Raw genomic sequence first — 23,301 nt, 5'->3', positions numbered from 1 at the left:
ATAGATTGACCCTGGGACCTGAGAGAGCTGCCTCTAGACCTCTTAGACGTGAGGCCCATTGCCTGACTTGGCATTTATCACTCTTTCTGTGTGTCTTCCACAACTCTGGGTGTCCTTGTTGGCCGCTTTTCTTCTCCAAGACTGTTTCCTCAACTGCAAAATAGAGTTGTTAAACCCCATCCTGCCTTTCTAGAGGGATGTTGTTAAGAACCATTTAAGGTGATAGGTGAGAGTGCCATGAGGAATTTTGCAAATGTCATGGGAAATCAACAAACTCCATTGTGAATTATCTAAGTAGACACACAAGATAACATTATAATACTGATTAATGCAGATAATCCAAATTTTATTCAAGTTTACCACGTGTAAGGATTATGAATTTAACAGATTTGGGTTTCCAATAATGACTGCATGATGGCATATCTTGAGGTAACATTAAGAGCTTTTGTGAAACCTCTCATTTCTAATCAGTTGCTTATTTTTTTCTACCCAAGCCTTCAATTATTGATGTTCCAACATTGCAAAAACAATTCAAGCATAAAAAGCATACAAGAGGCAGTAAAATTAAGCCCAAATAATTTAGAAATGAACAAGCAAACAAAAATAATTTACTCTTAAAATGACAAAGGAAAATTAAACAACCTCTAAAGCAGGGGTTCTGTAAACTTGTATGGGAAAAATTAAATCTTTATTTTCATTAACTTCTAACTGAAATATAGCATTTCCTTCAATTATGAATGTAGTCAACAATCCACAATATTTTTAGTACTATCTGTGACTGTCACCAATAGAAATCATAGACATTTTGATATCATATTGCAGTTGTAGGTATTTCAAAATATTACTTCGAAATCACTTCAAAATGACAGTTCTAGACCCACCATTATATTTTGTTTTACGCGTTAATAAAGGAGTATATCTATTACTGTATAACAAAATGTTGAAAATATTTTGATAAATATATTTTAATATAATTAATTTCCTTTGCAATCCTTCATATTTAACTCTATGCATTTGAAAACACTATTCTGAAAAGGTTCCTGGGCTACATCAGACTGCCACCAAAAAGGTCCATGGCACAAAAAAAAAGGTTAAGAACCCCTGCTCTAAACAAAAAAAGTCACTATCATCACAGAACAAGAGTTTGTAGTGAAATACATTTACCTGGCTTCAACAATTATGAATTCCAGAAGAGGGATATAAACTGTGCTACAGAATTGAATTACTGCAAGGAGTCAAAATCCATACTAACTGTACAAACTACCTTCCCACAGAAGACTGAACTTCCTGCTATCTCAATCTTTATCTCTATCACTGGACATACCCCCACGCCCAGGCTCTAATCTAGAACAGAGGTCAAAGAAAGAAAGATGAAAAAGGTTACTCATGTTGATGATACTCAAATGCAAATATGACATTCTTAGCAACTGAAAACCTGGTGGGACAGAATCAAGGGCAGACTGAGTCAGTAGAAGCTGGGTTGGCAAATCTAGATTAATGGATGGTGATAAATTGACCTAGCATTGCAGTTTTAAAAATTTAGCCCCACATGAAGAAGTCTGGTAAGAGGCTTGGGATCCATGGAGCAGCCTTCCCAGTTTGCTTGGCATCACTCAGATACTGCCCAGGACCCAGAGACCAGTCCTAGGGTTACCACCAAAACAACAATGTGGGGTACCAACATAGGTAAGAGTTTGAAAATATGCATGAAGTAAAATGAAAGGAAATAGGATTAATGGGAATGAAAAAAATAAAAAACTTGGGATGGCAATGGAAATTCCCATTTAGGGCAGGTTCTTCTCTGGCTGCTTTCAATGTGGTTCTGCAGAAAGAATGGATGACTGGATGACGACATAATTTAAGGGACTCTAAAGGGTGGATATTGTTGACCTTCGGAATGTCTTCCTCTGCTCTATCCTCCATATCATTGTCTGAATGAGCCATTATAAAACACTGTAACTTTCTTGCTTAAAAGCTTTCAATGGCTCCCCATTACACTCAAGATCAAGTTTAGGTTTTATAAGGTCCTTTATTATCTGGTCCCTCCAACTCAACTACTGGCATGCTTTTGCATGCTATATCTCAGCCTACTAAACACTTTGCAATTCCCCACCCTTTAGCCTCTATGTCTTGAGCATACCGTCCCCACTGCCTGGAACACTGCTCTCTGTTTTGTCTTTCCCTTTTCCGCCAGCTTTACGTTTGGATATCACTTTCAGAAGTTAGGGGCCCTGCTACATGCTGATGCATGACAGGAATTAGAGACAAGATTGATAGACCCAATAACCTGATAATTTCTGATTTACCAAAAAATGTATCATAAACAAAATGTACCCATGAAATTTTGTGAGAAGATTGGGAAACTTGGTCCCAGATCATCCATTATGGTGATTACTACTGTCTTTACAACTGCCTGAATTAGGGTGACTCTTAGACGAGGGACCTGCACTAAGTAGAAGCATTTAGGAGTCTGGGAGGTTTGAACCAGGAGACTCAAGGGTCTTGGGGATTTGCCTAGACCAAGACAAGATTCTCAAGAAGATGCCTGCTGTGTGACAGGGAAGATAATGCTTGTCTCACAGAGACAAGGAGCTAAGTAAAGTCGGGCCATCCAAGGTCTAAATTGTTATTTTAGGAGAAGGGCCTAGAAGCTCAGTTTTGTTTCTGTGGTTGGAATTTTCAGAATCAGAAACATTTTATACTGTGTGCATAGTGGGAGGTGGGAGTGGGGGTGGATAATATTTCTTTCTTTTCTTTTTAAAGTAAAACTCTTTGAAAAAGTCCGTCTGGTTTAATCATGTTATAAGAAAAATAAAGGCAGGACAAATATTTGAGTGCCTACTAAATACAAGGAATGACTATTTCCACACACAAAGACTCCTCTTATAAAACAAAAGAGGAAAAATTGCATCTAAACATGGATCAATATTTTCAAGAGGAACGAGGGCATATCAGGGGTACCTCAGTCAGGAAGCAAAGAGAAACAAAACCAAGGGGAAGGTAGAAGAATATAGGACAGTTGTACACTGGGTCCTTCTTATCTGAATATTGTGATTATAAGGGAGGCTGTTCCTAAAAGTGGGCTGACTCCTATAAATCTGTAGCATTTTGTGTATTTCCCCCTCAGTGTGTTTTACTGGATGCACAGTGTGCTTTACTGGATACATTTCCATTAGTCCTGTCCCCAATAAAGGAATATAAGTATGCATTACGGATGGGAAATAGACAACAGGGCTTTTTTTTTTTTTTGAAATATAACTACAAATCATTATCCATGCTTGTTGTATGTTTTCTCACAACAATGACTGCTTAGCAATTCCTTCTCTACTCTCCCTCTCCCTCTGAATATGTTCACATACTTTCTAACCCTCCATCTTCCAAATTTAGACAAACTATTTTAAAATCAGAAACCTATGTTTTGTGGCCAAAGTCTTACTTGATTAGCTGTTAAGTGTATTTTCTTTGTTTCAGAGAAAGCTGAGAACAAGACTATAGGGTAATTTTGTGTCTCACTTGTTACTCAAATAGCACTACAGCAGATGTCAGCAATGAGTCTGTGATTAAGGAAAAGTAATGGTTTGCAAAGTTACCATTTCATGGTATAATAGCAATGAATTATATTAAAATTCTAGTGTGCTAAGTTACCTGATATCACTCTTATTTTAAATCTATATTATTGTAGGTAAAGGAATGTTAGTAACAACGGTTTTTGCCAAGTGAAATCTATACTTAATTCTGCATCACATGAGTCTAATTCTTACTGTCAAAATGAAGTTTTCTCTGCAAGTATCTTTACCTTATACTTGATATGCTTTTTAAAAGAGAAAGTTCTTTTGAAAAAATCATCTAACAAAAACTGTGCAAGACAACATAAAATGCAGTTCTGAGAGGATCATTTTTGCTTCAATTTGTTTAATATGATCATCATATTATATAGCAATAGATGGACACAGAACATTTTGTAATTCTTTTATGGGTCAGGTGGGATAGGAAGGAAGTGCTGGAAAATCAGTAGTATATTAACTCAAATTTCAGCATATGGTTATTCAAATAAAATTTTAATGATTTCAGTTCACTACAACTGAAAAGGTAATGTCATTAAAGGGCATCTCCTGCTAAATGTCAAATTACAGGTTTGTGGGCCCTTTCTGAGCAGAAGCATCATATCCTACCAAGTACTCAATTTATTAACTAAGGTGATTGATGACATCATGGTAGGAGGTGGGGGAAGAATGATCAGCTCATAGAATGTGGTTAAGAAAAGCAAAAAGCAAAAAGCAAAAAATAATGCAAATAAAAATTAGAGTAGTTACAGATATTAGTAAAATAAAAATACAATCACAAATATCCACTTTTAAATTATTAGAAAAAAATACAGGTAAAGTTACAGTAAATACAGTCTTCACAGATTTGGGTAACTTTATTTGGATCTTATAATGATTTCTTAAGCCCTATATCCAATGAAACCATTTTTAAAAGCTCTATCAGGAATGAAATTAAGGTGTCTATTACACATTTCATTAAAAAAAAAAAAAGCTTAAATCTCTGAATGAGCAAGATTCACTTTTGTAGGTAGAGGCCCTGCTTCTTCATGATCTTCAGTTTTAGATCTAATAACCACAAGGGAAGAAGCTGGATATCTGTTTAGCTTTTGTTCATTCACAAATTCCAAGTCACCATAGATACTCAGCTTCTGCCAAAAAAAAAAAAAAAATCAGTGCACATTAACAATTTGGATAATTAGGAATCTCCACATGTAGGGGTTCAATTAACAATTTAATGATTTAATTCAGGGATGTTTGGTAAAAGATTCTATAAACATCCTCAAGAATGAAGAATGCTTTTACTCAAAGAGTTACAGATGTGTATTTCCACTTACAATGGATGGCAAAGAAAACTTTCCCACACACCCAAATTTAAAATACTTAAAAGTATTTTAAGAATTGGATATTAAGAAAAATTGTTCAGGTTTAAATAGAGATAGTGTGGTCATACTAAGAGACTGATTCTAGACGTTTGATGCCTTAAGTGATCCAGTCCTTTAAGATCTTAGCTCTTTAACAAATGATCAAATATTTGGGGTAAGTTTCTCTGCTACTGAATTTTTTAAGAAACTCATTTGGAAAACGATATGTGTTATTTTGAAAGGCTGTGAGAAGAACAAGGAATATACATGAAATACTCTAATACTGATAGAAAAGTCTTTATAAACTGATAAAAAGTTCCTCAAATTTTTACTATCATCTTCAAGAAGGTACCAAAATAAAAGGATAAAAAGCATAAAAGAGAAATAAAACAAATGTCATAAAACTCACTGGAGTATAACAATAATGTCTAATATCTTTTGAAAATAGGTCTAAAAGCAAAATGAAAAGTCTTTACTAAGAAATTGACTTGATTCTGTTGTTAACTCAAACAGCCACAAATGTCCTGAATTTATAAATTAGAAATTTAAGTGCTGACATCATTGACAGGGCAACTGAATAGATTATAAAGCAAGAACCTTACAGAAGTACTTGATGTGGAAAGGTGCTTTCAAAAGATGCTGAATAGAGAGGACCTTCCAGAGTTTAAGTATCAATCAATAATGATTCCTGCTACAACATGGATGAGGCTTTAAAACATTAGTGAAAGAAGTCAATCACAAAAGACCACATATTATATGATTTCATTTATATGAAATGTTCAGAATAGGCAAATCTATAGAGACAGAAAGTAGATTAGTGGTTGTCTAGGGCTGGGGTGGTGGTGTTTGAGAGGAAATGGAGAATGACTACTAATGGGTAGGGGTATTCTTTTGGGGGTGATAATTTTTTTAATATTCAGTTTTATTGAGATATATTCACACACCCTACAATCATCCACAGTGTACAATCAATTGTCACAGTACCCTTATATAGTTGTGCATTCATCACCAAAACCTATTTTTGAACACTTTCATTACTCCAAAAAATAAAAAGAATAAAAATGAAAGTAAAGAAGAACACCCAAAACACCCCATCCATCCCATCCCCCTATTATTCATTTAATTTTTGTCTCCATTTTTCTACTTATCTGTCCATACACTGGATAAGACTAGTGTGAGCCACAAGGTTTTCACAATTGCACAGTCACACTGTGTAAGCTACATAATTAAACAATCATCTACAAAAATCAAGGCTACTGGGGTGCAGTTCAACAGTTTCAGGTATTTTCTTCCAGCTATTCCAATATGCTAAAAACTAAAAAGGGATACTCTATATAATGCATAAGAATAACCTCCAGAGTGACTACTCGACTCTATTTGAAATCTCTCAGCCACTGAAACTTTATTTTGCTTCATTTCTGTTCCCTATTTTGGTCAAGAAGACTTTCTAAATCCCATGATGCCAGGTTCAGGTTCATACCCAGGAGTCATGTTCCATGTTCCCAGGGAGATTTATACCCCAGGGAGTCATGTCCCACATAGCGGGGAAGGCAGTGAATTTACCTGCCCAGTTGGCTTAGAGAGAGAGAGGCCACATCAGAGCAATAAAAGAGGTTCTCCGGGGATGACTCTTAGGCACACTTATAAGTAGGTTTAGCATCTCCTTCACAGTAACAAGCTTCATAAGGGCAAGCCTCAAGATTGAGGGCTCGGCCTTCTAAATGGTAGTCCCCAATGCTTGTGAGAATATCAGTAATTCTCCATATGGGGAGGTTTAATATTTCTGCATTTTCCCCCAGTCCCTCAGAGGGCTTTGCAAATACATTTTTATTCTCTGCCCAAAATACTCTGAGATGTGTTGGGGTTTCACACTAACCTACAAACCAAACAGATGTCACTCCCTATTCAAAGTTCTATGTAATTAAGGTGTTCGAGTAAACTGACCGTACAAGTTAAATTACCCGGTATGCTACAGAAAATATAGATTTTGTACCAAATAAATATCTCTTCCTTCAGTTTAAAACTTCACTTGAAGTTTTAAAACACAGTCAGTATCATCCTTTACCCTTTAAATCTGACTGGCCTTAGTGCTAATCAGATCCACTTCATTCGTATCTCTAATTGAATCCTGCACTCTTTTTGAGCTTTTTATAACAGTTTCTGTATGGGATAATACTGACATTCATAGCTGACAAACTCTAAGTCTCAGGTGTCACATAGATACTTGAAGTTCTAGGGGCAGACCAGGTTATACACAAAGACCTCAGCATCTCAGAATTTAGAGATAACCATTATAACTCAGGAATAGATGTGACTGCTGTAAGAGCGTACAATCTAGGGACCTTTACAGTAAGCCTTCCCCTGATAACCTGTGCTCTAAGATTCAATTCTCAGAGTGCGCACATTATGGTTAGTCCATATTAGGGAGAAGATATAATGTATTTTTGTTTCTAGTTTATTTCACTCAAAATCCATTCACCTAGTTGCATGCTTCACAACTTCCTTCCTTCTTGCAGCTGCTCAATATTCAGTTGTATGCTTACACCACAGTTCACCATTCGGTTCATCAGTCGATGTACCCTTAGGCCACCTCCATTCATTGCAAATCATGAATATTGCCACCATATACACCAGTGTGCAAATGTCCATTTACATCCCTGCTCTCAGTTCTTCAAAGTATATACCCAACAATGAGGTTGCAGGATCTTACGGCAAACTCATACTTAGCTTCTTGTGGAACCACCACACTGCCCTCCAGATGAGCTGTACCATTCTACTTAGCCACCAACAGTGAACAGGTACAGATGATAATGTTTTAAAAGTGACTGTGGTGATAGTTGCACAACTCTTATCAATATACTAAAAATCATTTATATGTTAATTACTTCAATAAAGTTGTTATATTAAAAAAAACTGACAAACAACATGGAGGTAGCCTCTGGTTTCTGTAAGACTTTAGATAACTTCTTCAACCTCTGCAAAGATACGGAAATACTCATTCCAAGTAAAGAATTAAAACATGTCTAAACAGAATAGCTGGCAGCAGGGGATGGTGCCCTCTATTTCAGAACTACTCTCCAAGAAAAGTGGGAGATCTGCCTGGGGAGGATTCCTACTAAAAGTGTTACAAGAGCCTGACAGGGAAGAAGAATAGAGTTTGAGGCATTGAAGTACCTGGGCTTCCAAGTAAAACTTGACTTTGGCCATTGTGGGGTCAACAGCCTGTCCATCTGCTCCTTATCTATAAACTTCCTAAGGAAGCCAGCCTGTTCTTTTGTCTTGCCTTCTTACACCAACCCACAGTCAGCCTTCCCACTCAAAAAAAGAGCTTATTGGGAACAGAGACCTACAAGATAAGAAAATAATCCTTTATTCAGAAAAGGCTTCTGACAATGAAAAATCACTAGAGATTTGAGTATGAACTAATAGGAAAGGGAAGAGCCAGAATAAACAAACAAAATAGCTGAGGTAAGATGATACAGAAATATTCCAATGATCAGAAGAGAATTCAGAAAAAAATTATACTTAGAACCCTCAAGAAAAAAAAACATATTTTACTAGAGAAGTTGTTAGTATACAGAAGAATCATGCATAAAATACAGGCATCCCATTTACCACTCTTATTAACACCTTGCTGGTATAGAACATTTGTTACAATTGATGATACCACTCGTTTATGATTGCCCATGGCTGAATTTACATTTTACAATTTGTGTAGTGTACTTCTAGGGATTTTTAAAAAAAATTCTATTCTATTACTATATAATCTAACATTTCCCCTTGTAATCACTTTCAGATTTTTTCAGTACTGTTAATTATGTTCACAATGTTATAAACATCACCACCATCCATTATCAAAATATTTCCATCATTCCAAATAGGAACCCTGTACATTTTAAACCTCAACTTTCCAATTGCTATTCCCACCACTTTCCCTGGTAAACTTCATGCTAGATTCAGACTCTATGAGTTTGCTTATTCTAATTATTTGGAATCAGTGAGATCATATAGTGTTTGTTCTTTAGTGTCTGGCTTATTTCACTCAACACGATGTCTTCAAAGTTCATCCATGTTGTTAAGATGTATCAAGACTTCATTCTTTTTTATGGTTGAATAACATTCCAGTGTATGTATATATCACATTTTACTTATCAATTCATTGGCTGAGGGACACTTGGGTTGCTTCCATCTCTTGGCAATTGTGAATAAAGCCACTAAGAATACTGGTGTACAAATACATATTTGAGTCCCTGTTTTCAATTCTTTGGGGTATGTACCTAATAGTGGGATTGCCTGATCATATGGAAGTTCTATACTTAGCTTTCTGAGGAACCACCAAACTGTCTTCCACAGCAGTTGCACCATTTTACATTGCCGCCAGCAGTGAATGAGTGTTCCTATTTCTTGGCATCCTGTCCAATACTTGTTAACTTTCCGTATTTTCAATGCAATTTGATTGAGATATATTCAAACACCATACAATCCATCCAAAGCATACAATTAATGGCTCACAGTACCATTACATAGTTATGCATTCATCACCAAAATCAATTTAAAAACATTTTCATTACTCCAAAAAAAAAAAGAAAAAGAAAAAAAGAAAACCCAGAACATTCCATCCCTTATCCACCCCTATTACTGACCCCTAGTATTGGTGTGGTACATTTGCTACCATTGATGAAAGAATATTAAGATATTACTGTTAACTATAGTCTACAGTTTGCAACAGGTACATTTTTTTCCCATATACTACTCTATTATTAACTCCTTCTAATAGTACTGTACATTGGTTTTAATTCATGAAGGAATTTTATATTTGTACTGTTAATCACAGTCATTGTTCACAAGATTCACTGTTACACGTTCCCATGTTTTAACCTCTAGCTCTCTTACTGATGACACACATGGCTTTAAACTTCCCCTTTCAACCACATTCACACACAATTGAGTCCTGTTAACTATGCTCACAATAATGTGCTACCATCACCTTTATTCATTTCCAAATGTGTAAGTTCAACCTAGTGAAAAATTCTGCACATACTAAGTAATCGATCCCCATTCTCTACAACCTCATTCTATCTCCTGGTAACCTATGTTCTAGAATTTTGTCTGAGTTTACATATTATAGTTAGTTCAGATTAGCGAGATGATGCTATATTTGTCCTTTTCTGTCTGACTTATTTCACTCAACATAATGTCCTCAAGGTTAATCCTTATTCCATCGTATGTATACAGCACATTTTGTTTATTCATTCATCAGTTGATGGACACTCGGATTGTTTCCACCTTTTGGCAATTGTGAGTAATGCCGCTCTGAGCATCTATGTGCAAGTGTCTGTTTGCATCCCTGCTTTCAGATCTTTTGGGTATATACCAAGCAGTGGGATTGCTGGATCATAAGGCAACTTGATACTTAGCTTTCTGAGGAACCGCCAGACCGTCTTCCACAGTGACTGGATCATTTTACATTCCCACAAGCAGTGAATTAGAGTTCCTGTTTCTCCAGATCTTCTTCAACACTTGCAGTTTCCAGTCTGTTTAACAGCAGCCATTCTAATGGGTGTGAAATGGTATCTCAGTGTGGTTTTGATTTGCATTTCCCTGATAGCTAATGATGTTGAACATCTTTTCAATGTGCTTTTTGGCCATTTGTATAACTTCTTAGGAGCGATGTCTATTCAAGTCTTTTGCCCATTTTTTTAATTGGAAGGCTTGTCTTTTTGTGGTTAACTTGAAGGATTTCTTTATATATTCTGGAAATTAAACCTTTGTTAGATATGTGGTTTCCAAATATTTTCTCCCACTGTGTAGGTCGTTATTTTCATGGTAAAGTCCCTTGAGGCACAAAGGTTTTTAATTTTGATGAGGTCCCATTTATCTTTTTTTTTTTTTTTTTTTTTTGCTACTTGTGTTATGGGTGTAAAATCTAAGAAACCACTGCCTAACACAAGGTCCTGAAGAAGCTTCCCTACGTGTTCTCCTAGGAATTTTATAGTTCTACCTCTTAAATTTAGGTCTTTAATCCATTTCGAGCTGATTTTTGTATAAGGTGTGAGGTAGGGGTCTTCCTTCTGTTTTTGTTGTTGTTTTGTTTTTTGTTTGTTGTTTTCGCAAATGGAAATCCAGTTTTCCCAGGAGCATCTGTTGAGGAGACTATTTTTTCCCAATTGAGTAGTCTTTGCCCCCTTGTCAAAAATGTAAGGGTTGATTTCTGAGCTCTCAATTCAATTCTATTGGTCTACATGTCTGTCCTTGTGCAAATACCATGCTCTTTTGATTACTGTGGCTTTGTAATAAGTTTTAAGATTGGGAAGTGTGAGTCCTCCAACTTCATTCTTTTTTGTCAAGATGCCTTTAGCTGTTTGGGCCCCTTAACTTTTATCTAAATAAATCTGAAGACTTGCTTTTCCATTTCTGCAAATAAGATAGTCGGAATTTTGATTGCATTGTGTTGAATCTGTACATTGCTATGGGTAGAACTGACATTTTAACAATATCTAGTCTTCCAATCCATGAAAACAAATGTCCTATTTATTTAGGTCTCTGATTTCTATTAGCAATGTTTTTTAGTTCTCTGTGTACAAGTCCTTTACATCTTTGGTTAGATTTATTCCTACATATTTGATTCTTTTAGTTGCTAATGCGAACAAAAAATTTTTCTTGGTTTCTTCTGATTGCTTGTGTAAATAAACACTACTTATTTTGGGGTCTTGATCTTTACCTTGCCACTTTGCGGAATTCATTTATTTACTCTAGGAGCTTTGTTGGGGTTTTTCAGGATTCTCTGTATATAGGATCATGTCATCTGCAGATAGGAAGTTTTACTTCTTCCTGTCCAATCTGGACAGTTTTTATTTCTTTTTCTTGCATAATTGCTCTGGCAAGAACTTCCAGTACAATGTTGAATAACAGCGGAGACAGTGGGCATCCTTTACTTGTTCCAGATCTCAGAGAGAGAGCTTTCAGCCTTTCACAATTAACTAGGATGTTAGCTGTGGACTTTTCATTTTTGCCCTTTATCATGTTGAGGAAGTTTCTACTATTCCTAGTGTTCTAAGTGTTTTTATCAAGAAAGGGCACTGTATTTTGTCCAATGCCTTTTCTGCATCAACTGAGATGATCATGTTCTTTTTTTCCCCTTCATTGTGATGTGGTACATTACATTAATTTATCTGCTTATGTTGAACCACCCATGAACACTTCGGATGAATCCCACATCATCATGATGTATAATTCTTTCAATATGCTGTTGGATTCAGCTTTCTAGTGTTTTGTTGAGGATTTCTGCATGTATATTCATAAGAGAAATTGATCTGTAGTTTTCTTTTCTCTTGCTATCTTTATTTGGCTTTGGTATAAGGGCAATGTTGGCCTCACAGAACAAATTAGGGAGTGTTCCCTCCTCTTCAATACTTTAGAAGAGCTTGAGCAGGATTGGAGTTAATTCTTCTTGGAATGTTTGGTAATATTCCCCCGTGAAGCCATCTGGCGCTGGTCCTGTCTTTGTTAGGAGTTTGATTACTGATTCTATCTCATTAGTAGTAATCAGTTTGGTAAGATCATCTATTTCTTGAGTCAATATAGGTAGTTTGTATGTTTCTAAGAATTTTTCCATTTCACCTAGGATATCTGACTTATTGATGTACAGTTGTTCATAGTATCCTCTTAGAGTCCTTTTTATTTCAGTAGGGTCAGTAGTAATATCCCCCTGTTCATTTCTGATTCTCATTATTTGTATCCTCTCTCATTTTTTTCTTTGTGAGTCTAGCTAAATGTTTGTCAATTTTATTGATCGTTTCAAAGAATCAACTTTTGGTGTTGTTGATTCTATTTTTTTTTTTTTCTATTTCATTTATTTCCACTCTATGTTATTTCCTTGCTTCTGCTTGCTTTTGGTTAAGTGTGCTCTTCTTTTTCTAGTTCTTCCAGTTTTGAGGTTAGGTTTCTGATTTAAAGTCTTTATCCTTTTTCAATGTAAATATTTAGAGACATCATTTTCCCTCTCAGCACTGCCTTTGCTGCACCCCATAAGATTTGATATGCTGTGTTTTCACTTTCACTCCCCTCCAGATATTTACTATTTTGCTTGTGATTTCCTCTGAAACCGACTGGTTGTTTAAGAGTATGTTGTTCAAAGTATTATGAATACCGAATCTTTATATAATTTTCTTTTTCTTAGTTGCTGGGGTATTAGAATAGGTAGAAGGAAAGAATTGAAATGGTGGAAACTGTAACACATAGCATCCTTTGAAATTTGTTCTACAGCTACTTGTTAAATTGTAATTTGAAAGCTATCACCTTTTTGTATATCTGTTATATTTCACAATAAGGAAATAGCTGAAACTATGGTACTATACCTCATAACAACTTTGGAAATTTCCTATATAACTACTTGTTAAGGCATACTTTGAAAGATATTACCTTTTTTGTATATATGTTATATTTCACAATAAGGAAATAACTGAAACTGTGGAGCTATAACCTATAATGTTCTTTGAAATTTGTTCTTTAATGACTTGTTAAATTTCATGTGGAAAGTTACCACTTCTATAAATAATATTCTAAGATAACTTCTATGTTATATTGTACAATAAAAAATATGATAAATAAAAGAGTATGTTGTTTAATTTCCACTTATTTGTGAATTTTCCATTCTCTCTCTGTTACCAATTTCTAGTTCCATTCTGATGTGGTCAGAGAATATATATTATATGATTTCAATATTTTTTAATTTACTGAGGCTGTTTTGTGACCCAAGATATGGTCTAGCCTGGAGAATGATCCATGAGCACCTGATAAGAATGTGTATTCCTGTTTTTGTTGGGTGAAGTGTTCTATATATGTCTGTACGGTCTAGCTGGTTTAGAGTATTGTAAAAGTCTTGTATTTCCTTATTGATCTACTGACTAGATGTTCTATCTATTATTGAAAGTGGTGTATTAAAGACTCCCCCTAATAATGTAGAACCTACTATTTCTCCATCTAAATCTGTCCTATATTTTGGGGCTCTGCTGTTAGGTGCATACACAGATATTCCATGTCCATGGATAGGAAGGCTAAACATTGTTAGGATGTCAAGTCTACCCAATCTGATCTACAGATTCAATGCAATTACAATCAAAATTCCAACAACCTACTTTGCAGACTTGGAAAAGCTAGTTATCCAATTTATTTGGAAAGGAAAAGGACCTCGAATTGCTAAAAACACTCTAAAAAAGAAGAACAAAGTGGGAGGACTTACACTTCCAGACTTTGAAGCCTACTATAAAGCCACAGTGGTCAAAACAGCATGGTGCTCTCGCGAGGGACTGGAGCGCAGGTGCGGCCCACATGGTATCGCCTGCGACCCCGCGACCCCGCTGGTGGCACCACTTTGGCGCCCAGGCCTTCACCGACGGCGCAGGTAAAGGCCCCTAGGCTGCAGAAGTGGCGGTGGGGAGTAGCCAAGCCCTAGAGACCTGGGAATCAGTGACCTTCAGTGATATAGCTATCAACTTTACCAAGGAACAGTGGGCCATGCTGGACACAAACCAGAGAAAGATGTTCAGAGATGTTATGCTGGAGAATATCAATCATCTGGTGTTCATGGGATATCAGATCTGCATATCAGAAGTACTTTCACAGTCAGAACAAGGAGAACTGTGGAGAGAAGGATTAAGGTTTCTCCAAGTATGGAGTCCAGGCAGGGAAAATGACCATAAAAAAGAAGTGATAACCATACAACATATCTCTAAGGACACATCTACCAACCAGACAAAGATTTCTCACGCTGAAGAGGGTCCCCTGGAAAGTAATGATTTGGGAGAATATTTCACTCACTCCACAATGACTGACATGGGAAAGACACCCAATGTAAACAAACAAACAATTTCAAAGAGTTCTCAATTATCATTCATTCCTTCATCAAAATAAGAAAATTCAAACTGGATGTAAGTCATATAACTGTCATCTATGTGGAAAAGTCTTCAGAAGTAGTTCTGGCCTTAGACAACCTGAGAAAATACACACTAGAGAAAAGCCATATGGCTACCATCTATCTGGGAAAGATTTCACTGGTAGTTCTACCCTCAGACAACATGAAAGAATTCACACTGTGGAGGATCCATATGTCTGCCATCTATGTGGGAATTCCTTCAGTCAAAGTTTTAACCTTAGGCAACATGAAAGAATTCAGAATATGGAGAAACTATATGCCTGCCATGGATGTGGGAAAGATTTCACAGATAGTACCAGCCTCAGACAACATGAGAGAACTCATACTGAAGTAAAAGCATATGTCTGCCATGTATGTGGGAAAGACTTCACTGATAGTTCCACACACAGAGAGCATGAGAGAACTAACACTGGGGAAAAACCATATGTCTGCAATATGTGTGGGAAATCCTTCATTCAATCTGGTATCCTTAGGCAACATGAAAGAATTCACACTGGAGAGAAACCCAATATCTGCAATATATGTGGGAAATCCTTCAGTCATTGTGGTACCCTTAGACAACATGAAAGAATTCACACTGGGGAGAAACCATATGTCTGCAGTATGTGTGGGAAATCCTTCAGTCATTCTGGTAACCTTAGGCAACATGAAAGAATTCACACTGGAGAGAAACCACATGTCTGCAATATATGTGGGAAATCCTTCAGTCATTGTGATAACCTTAGGTAACATGAAAGAACTCACACTGGAGAGAAACCCAATATCTGCAGTATATGTGGGAAATCCTTCAGTCTTTTTGGTACCCTTAGGCAACATGAAAGAATTCACACTGGAGAGAAACCAAATGTCTGCAATATATGTGGGAAATCCTTCAGTCGTTGTGGTAACCTTAGGCAACATGAAAGAATTCACACTGGAGAGAAACCCAATATCTGCTATATATGTGGGAAATCCTTTAGTCATTGTGGTAACCTTAGGCAACATGAAAGAATTCACACTGGAGAGAAGCCCAATGTCTGCAATATATGTGGAAAATCCTTCAGTCATTGTGGGACTCTTAGGCAACATGAGAAAACTCACACTGGGGGGAAACCATAAGTTGGCCAACCATGTGGGAAATCCTTCCATCTACATGGAAAACTTAGGCAACATGAGAGAATTCACACTGGGGAGAAACTATAAGTCTGCCATCTATGTGGGAAATCCTTCCATTTATGTGGTAAACTTAGGTTACATGAAAGAACTCACAGTGAGAAGAAACTATACACCTGCCGGGTATGTGGGAAATGCTTCACTGATAGTCTCAGATGACACAAGGTAATTAACACGGGGGAGAAAACATTTCTCCCATCTACACAGGAAAATCTTTAGACATTATTTGGCTATCGGACATCAGAGAAGTCATTAAATGTGTTTTGCTTACGGAAGAGTCTTCAGCCACAGCTCTAATATTTAAAATTAAAGAATTCACACAGGAGTGTAATAAATATCTCTCAATGTAAAAAAAAAAACAAAAAAAACAGCATGGTATTGGCACAAAGACAGACATATTGATCAACCGAATCAAATTGAGAGTTTGGAAATAGACCCCTAGATATATGGCCAACTGATTTTTGATAAGGCCCCCAAATCCACTGAACTGGGACATAACAGCCTCTTCACTAAATGTGGCAGGGAGAACTGGATATCCATATCCAAAAGAATGAAAGAGGACTTCTACCTAACACCCTATACAAAAATTAACTCAATATAAGAGACAGCACCATAAAACTCTTGAAAGAGAATATAGGGAAACATCTTCAAGACCTAATAATAGGAGGTAGCTTCCTATATCTTATACCTAAAGCACAAGCAACAAAAGAAAAAAACAGATAAATGGGAACTCCTCAAAATCAAAAGCTTCTGTGCCTCAAAAGACTGTCAAAAAGGTGAAGAGGCAGCCAACTCAATGGGAGAAAATATTTGGAAACCATATATCCGATAAGAGACTGATAAACTGCATACATAATGAAATCCTACAACTCACAGACAATAGTACAAACAGCCCAATTATGAAGTGGGCAAAAGATACAAAAAAACATTTTTCCAAAGAGGAAATACAAATGGCTAAAAATCACATAAAACATGTTCATCATCACTAGCTATCTGTGAAATGCAAATCAAAACCACAAATGAGATATCATTTCACAATAATAAGAATGGCTGCCATCCAACAAACAGGAAACTATAAATGTTGGAGAGGATGTGGAGAAATTGGAACTCTAATTCATTGCTGGTGGGAATGTTTAATGGGACAGCCACTCTGGAAGACAGTTTAGTGGCTCCTCAGAAAACTAGATATTGAGTTACCCTCTAATTCAGCAATTCCACTTCTCAGTATATACCTAGAAGACCTGAAAGCAGTGGCACAAATAGACATTTGCACACTGATGTTCATGACAGCATTATTCACAATTGCCAAGAGATGGAAACAATCCAAGTGCCCTTCAACAGACAAGTGGATAAACAAAATATGGTATATACATGTGATGGAATACCATGCAGCAGTAAGAAGGAATGAGGTCTTGAAACATCTGGCAACATGGATGAAACTTGAAGATATAATGCTGAATGAAATAAGTCAGACAAAAAAGGAGAGCTATTATATATTGTCACTACTATGAACTCTCTGAACAATGTAAAACTAGTGTCTTATAATCTTATAATATAGAATACAGGGGACCTAGAGGTAGACAGAAGCTAGTGAAGGGGGAATGAGGACCTAATATGTTTATATATGTTAATGAGGGTGAACCTAAAGGTACGGGAATGGATAGGGGTGATGATTGTTTGTTAATGAGAATATAAGTATCAGAGCTGCATTGAAGGTGAACATGATTGAAAGGGGTTGTTTAAAGGCATGTATCCCACAGATTAGCACTACAAATATAAATAAGTGCTTGCAAGATATACTTCTAAGGTATGACACCGGTACAAAGAGTTAACAGAGTGTTATACAGGAAAAACTACTTATTGCATACTAGGCACTATACTTAATAGGGATACCTTACTATTACCACACAAATACTAGGGATAATAATGAAAGGCTAATAAGAGCTTTGGGGTGTTTTAGGTCATGAGAATTCTTTATAATGGAGACCGATGATGATTATACAACAAAGTGAAGATAATGTGAGACTGTTTTTCTTGGACAGAACATATGCTTCTTGAAATCAGGAACCCCCTATTTTATAAGCCCTCGATCTTGAGACTTGCTCTTGTGAAACTTATGGCTGTAAAGGGGAGGCTAAGCTTACCTGTAATTATGCCTAGGAGTCACCTCCAGAGAACCTCTTTTGTTGCTCAGATGTGGCCTTTCTCTTTGTAAGCCCAACTCTGCAAATAAATTCATCAGCTGCCCGACATGGGACAGGACTCCCAGGTGAGTGAGTCTTCCTGGCGACAAAGGACACAGATACCAGGAATGAGCCTGACCCTGGCACTGAGGGATTGGGAATGCCTTTTTGACCAAAAGGGCAAAAATAATGGCAACAAAATAAGAATTCAGTGGCTAAGAGATTTCAAATAGAGTCAAGAGGCTGTCCTGGAGGTTACTTCTATGCAAGATTCAACTAGATATGCCAAATGGCCACAGTATGACTAGCTCAAATCAACAGTAGTCCTGAAAACCCTAAAGAATACCCTGGTCCCTATCTGAGAGTCTATAAAAAAGTTTCACTCACTAAGTTTATTTTTCAGAAACTTAAATCTTCCAGAGTGTTCCTATGCCAGATAAGTCCCCAAACCCAGAGGCAAGAGCCTCTTCAAGAACATCAACCAGATGCATCCCCCTTTCCCATTACGTTGATACCCCTTTTCAACATGAACAAGTTAGGGTGGTCGCTGTCTAAACATCCCTGAAGATGGGGAAAGTGATTAAATTAGAGGAAGGGGTACCAAAAGACAAGATGGAATTTAACAAAGGATTACGAATACTGAATCTTTACATAATTTTTTTTCCTTAGTTGCTAGGGTATTAGAAAGCTAGAAGAAAATAACTAAAATGGTGGAGCTATAATCTGTAACATTCTTTGAAATTTCCTACATAACCAATTGTTAAATTGTACTTTGAAAGTTATCACCTTTCTGTATATATAAATATTTCACAATAAGGAAATAACTGAAACTATGGTACTGTAACCCATAGGATTTTTTTGAAATTTCCTATATAACTACTTGTTAAATTGTACTTTGAAAGACATCACCTTTCTTCATATATGTTATATTTCACAATAAGGAAATAACTGAAACTCTGGAACTGTAACACATAACATTCTTTGAAACTTGCTCTCTACCCACCTATTAAATCTCACTTTGAAAGTTATCACTTTTATGTATATGTTATATTCCACAATAAAAAATTAAAAGAAAAAAAACCAAAACCTTCCTACAAAGACAAGCTGAGCACCAGCTAATTTCACAGGGGAATTTTACTGAACATTCCAAGAGGAATTAACACCAATCCAGCTCAAATTCTTCCAAAAAATTGAAAATGAGGAACACTCCCTAATTCATTCTATGAGGCCATCACCACAAGAAAATAAATATACAGACCAATTTTTCTTATTAATACAGATACAACAATCCTGAAAAAAATATTTGCAAATCAAATCCAACAACACCAACACCCCAAAGTCAGAAGTGTTCTATATACTAGCAACAAACAATTGCAAGAAGAAATCAAGAAAAATATTCCACTTATGATAGTAACTAAAAGAATCAAACATGTAAAGGACTTGTACACAGAAAATTATAAAACAGTGCTAACAGAAATCAAAGAAGACCTAAATAAATGATAGGGCAATCCGTTTTCATGGATTGGAAGACTAAATATTGCTAAGATGTCAATTTACCCAAGCAATGTACAGATTCAACATGATCCTATCAAAATCCCAACTACCTTCTTTGCCAAAATGGAAAAGCCAATCATCAAGTTTATATGGAAGGGTAAGGGGCCCTGTGCCAGTTTGTATACAGTATGTCCTCCAGAAAAAGCCATATTCTTTAATGCAATCTTGTGGGGGCAGATTGGTTAATCTTTTTGATTAGGGTGTGACCTCTTATTCAATGTTTCCATGGAGCTTTGACACCACACATTCAGGGTAGGTCTTAATTAGTTAATTGGAGTCCTTTAAAGGGAGCTTGCACAGAGAGCAGAGAGAAGAAAACGCCAGACCCAGACGCTTGCTGATGCTTTGAGATACTAGCCCAGAGTTTGCTCTGGAGAAGCTTTTCTAAAAGAGGAAAAAACACCCCAAGAGATGCTTGCTGATGCTCAGAGATTCTTAGAGATGCAGAAAGAAGAAAATTGGGAGATGCTAAGCTAAGAGAAACCCAGAGACATTTTGGAGAAAGCCATTTTCAAACCAGAACCCCAGAGCAAAGAATCAGCAGATGCCAGCCATGTGCCTTCCCAGCTAACAAGAGGTTTTCCAGACACCACTGGCCATTCTTCAGTGAAGGTATATTCATGTTGATGCCTTAATTTGGACATTTTCATGGCCTTCAGACCGTAGATTTATAACCAAATAAACCCCCTTTATAAAATCCAATCCATTTCTGGTGTTTTGCATAATGGCAGCATTAGCAAACCAGAACAGGCTCCTAATAGACAAAGCCATCTTGAGAAAGAACAAAGTTGGAGGACTCACACTTCCCAATCTTATAACTCATTACAAAGCCACAGTAATCCAAACAGCATGGTACTTGCACAAGGACAGACATATAAACCAATGAAATCATGACTAACTGACTTCTGACAAGGGGACAAAGACTACTCAACTGGGAAAAAATATTCTTTTCAACAAATGGTGCTGGGAAATCCAGATCTCCATTTGCAAAAGAATGAAGGTGAACCTCCACCTCACACTATACACTAAAATCAACTCAAAATGGATCAAAGACCTAAATATAAGAGCCAGAACTATAAAACTCCTAGAAGAAAATGTAGGGAAGCATCTTCAGGACCTTGTGTTAGACAATGGTTTCTTAGACTTTACATGCAAAGTACAAGCAATAAAATAGATAAATGGGACCTCATCAAAATTTAAAAATTTTTGTGCCTCAAAGGACTTCATTATGAAAGTAAAACAACAATCTACACAATGGGAGAAAATATTTGGAAACCACATATCCAATAAGGGTTTAGAATCCAGAATATACAAAAGAAATCCTTCAACTTAACAACAACAATAAAAAAAAACAAACACCTCAATTGATAAATGGGCAAAAACTTGAACAGACATTTCTCCGGAAAACATACATAAATGGCTAAAAAGCACATGAAAAGATGCTCAACATCATTAGTTGTTAGGGAAATGCAAATCAGAACCACAATGAGATACCATTTCACACCCACTAGAATGCCTACTGTAAAAAAATGGAAAATTACAAGTGTTGGAGAGGATGTGGATAAACAGGAATACTCATTCATTGCTGGTGGGAATGTAAATGGTACAGCTGCTGTGGAAGACCATTTGGCAGTTCCTCAGAAAGTTAAGCATAGAATTACCATATGATCTGGCAATCCCACTTGTAGGTATATTCTCAAAAGAACTGAAAGAAGGGACTCCAACGTGTGCACACCGACGTTTGTAACAGCATTATTCACAATTGCCAAAAAATGGAAGCAACCCAAGTGTCCATCAACCAACCAATGAATGGATAAACGAAATGTGGTATACACATTCCACATAATATCATTAAGCTGGAAAGAGGAATGAAGTTCTGTTATCTGCGACAACATGGACGAACCTTTAAGGCATCATTTTGAGTGATATCAGCCAGACGCAAAAAGACAAATATTGTATGATTTCAATGATATGAAATAATTAGAATAAGCAAACTCACAGAGTCAGAATCTACAATATAGGTTACCAGGGGACAGGGTAGAGGCAGGGAAAAGAAAGTTAAGGCTTACAATGTACCATTTCTATTTGGGACAATAGAAAAAAAAGTTTTGGTAATGGACGGTGGTGATGGTATCACAACATTCTGAACGTAACTGACAGCACTGAATTATATTTTTGAATGTGGTTAAAGGGGGAAATTTTAGATTACATATAAGGTACTAGAACAACCCATGGAACTATACAACAGAAGCAGTGAAAACTAAGTTAAACCATGGACTAAAGTTAACAGTACAATTATAAAAATGTACTCTCATTAATTGTAACACTTGTACCATATCAATGCAAGGTGTTAATAATGGGGTGGTGTGCTGCTTTGGATGTATTATGTCCCCCAAAAAGCTATGTTCTTTGATGCAATCTTGTGTGGGCAGACATATTAGTGTTAATTAGATTGGAATCCTTTGATTGTTTCCATGGAGATGTGACTCAATCAAAAGTGAGTGAAAAGTCTGATTGGATAATTTCCATGGAGATGTTTGCCCATTCCGGGTGGGTGTTAATTGGATCACTGGAGTTGTATAAAGGAATTCACAGACAGAGGGACTCAGAGCAACTGAGAGTGACATTTTGCTGCAGCTAAGAGAGGCCAAAATACCCCACGAGCAACATTTTAGAGAACGCCATTTTGAAACGCAACCTTGGGCAAGTGGACACCAGCCACGTGCCTTCCGAGTTAACAGAGGTTTTCCACATGCCAATGACCATCCTCCAGTGAAGATACCCTTTGCTGATGCCTTACCGTGGACACTTCATGACCTTAAGACTGTAACTCTGTAACCAAATAAACCCCCTTTATAAAAGCCAATTCATTTCTGGTATTTTGCATAACAGGCAGTATTAGCATACTGGAACAGGTGATATATGGGAATCCTGTGTTTCATGCATCATTGTTCTGCAAACCCATAGCTTTCCTAATTAAAAAAAAAATCAGAAAAAAAAATGACTGCTTAAATAAAAAATAAGATGTTCAAGTTAAAAAAAACAGAAACATTTGAAGTCATTGACAGAGAAGATAAAAGATATAAAGACATGGAAAATAGAAAAGCTACAATATGGAGGACAGATATAGGAAGTCCAATATACACTCAAGAGGAGATTCAGAAAAAGAGACTAGACAACGGTGAGGAGAATATTACTCTTTCCCCCCTAAACTTTAGCCTGACTCTAACACTAACTAGTTAGAGGATGCTGGATAAGTTACTTATTTGTTCTCTAGAACTCAGTTTCTTAACAGAACTTAGATTAACATATTGCTTTTTTTTAAAATTTTGAAATAAATTCAAAGTTATAGGAACAGTTGCAAAAACAATACTAACCCCACATACAGAATTCCATCATACCCTGATCCCCCTCCCGCGATAGCTTAATCTACCAATTTTAACATGCTGTCACATCGCTATTTCTTTCCCTCCCTCCCTATCTATCATCCATCATCTATTGCTCTGTCTTCTGAACATTTGAGAGCTAGCTGCACACATCCTTGAACATACACTATAATTCACGTATACACT

The 23,301-nt window shown here is 36.5% G+C and overlaps 1 protein-coding gene across 2 annotated transcripts in view; it reads right to left on the bottom strand.

Annotated features, from left to right (window-relative positions):
* Window positions 1-325: 325 nt before the first annotated feature.
* The window catches only part of TMEM59 (transmembrane protein 59), a 50,166-nt gene continuing 27,190 nt past the window's right edge, over window positions 326-23,301 (bottom strand). For both annotated transcript variants that reach the window (XM_037827154.1, XM_037827155.1), the window contains one exon: window positions 326-4,693. In XM_037827154.1, the coding sequence (XP_037683082.1) occupies window positions 4,538-4,693 (156 nt within the window). In that variant the 3' untranslated portion in view covers window positions 326-4,537. The remainder of the gene's footprint in view (window positions 4,694-23,301) is intronic.

The sequence above is a fragment of the Choloepus didactylus genome, chromosome 2, assembly GCF_015220235.1.
Source record: "Choloepus didactylus isolate mChoDid1 chromosome 2, mChoDid1.pri, whole genome shotgun sequence".
In the NCBI taxonomy this organism is placed as follows: Eukaryota; Metazoa; Chordata; class Mammalia; order Pilosa; family Megalonychidae; genus Choloepus; species Choloepus didactylus.
Note: the sequence above shows the minus strand (reverse complement) of the source record. Positions and strands in the feature narration are given on the sequence as shown.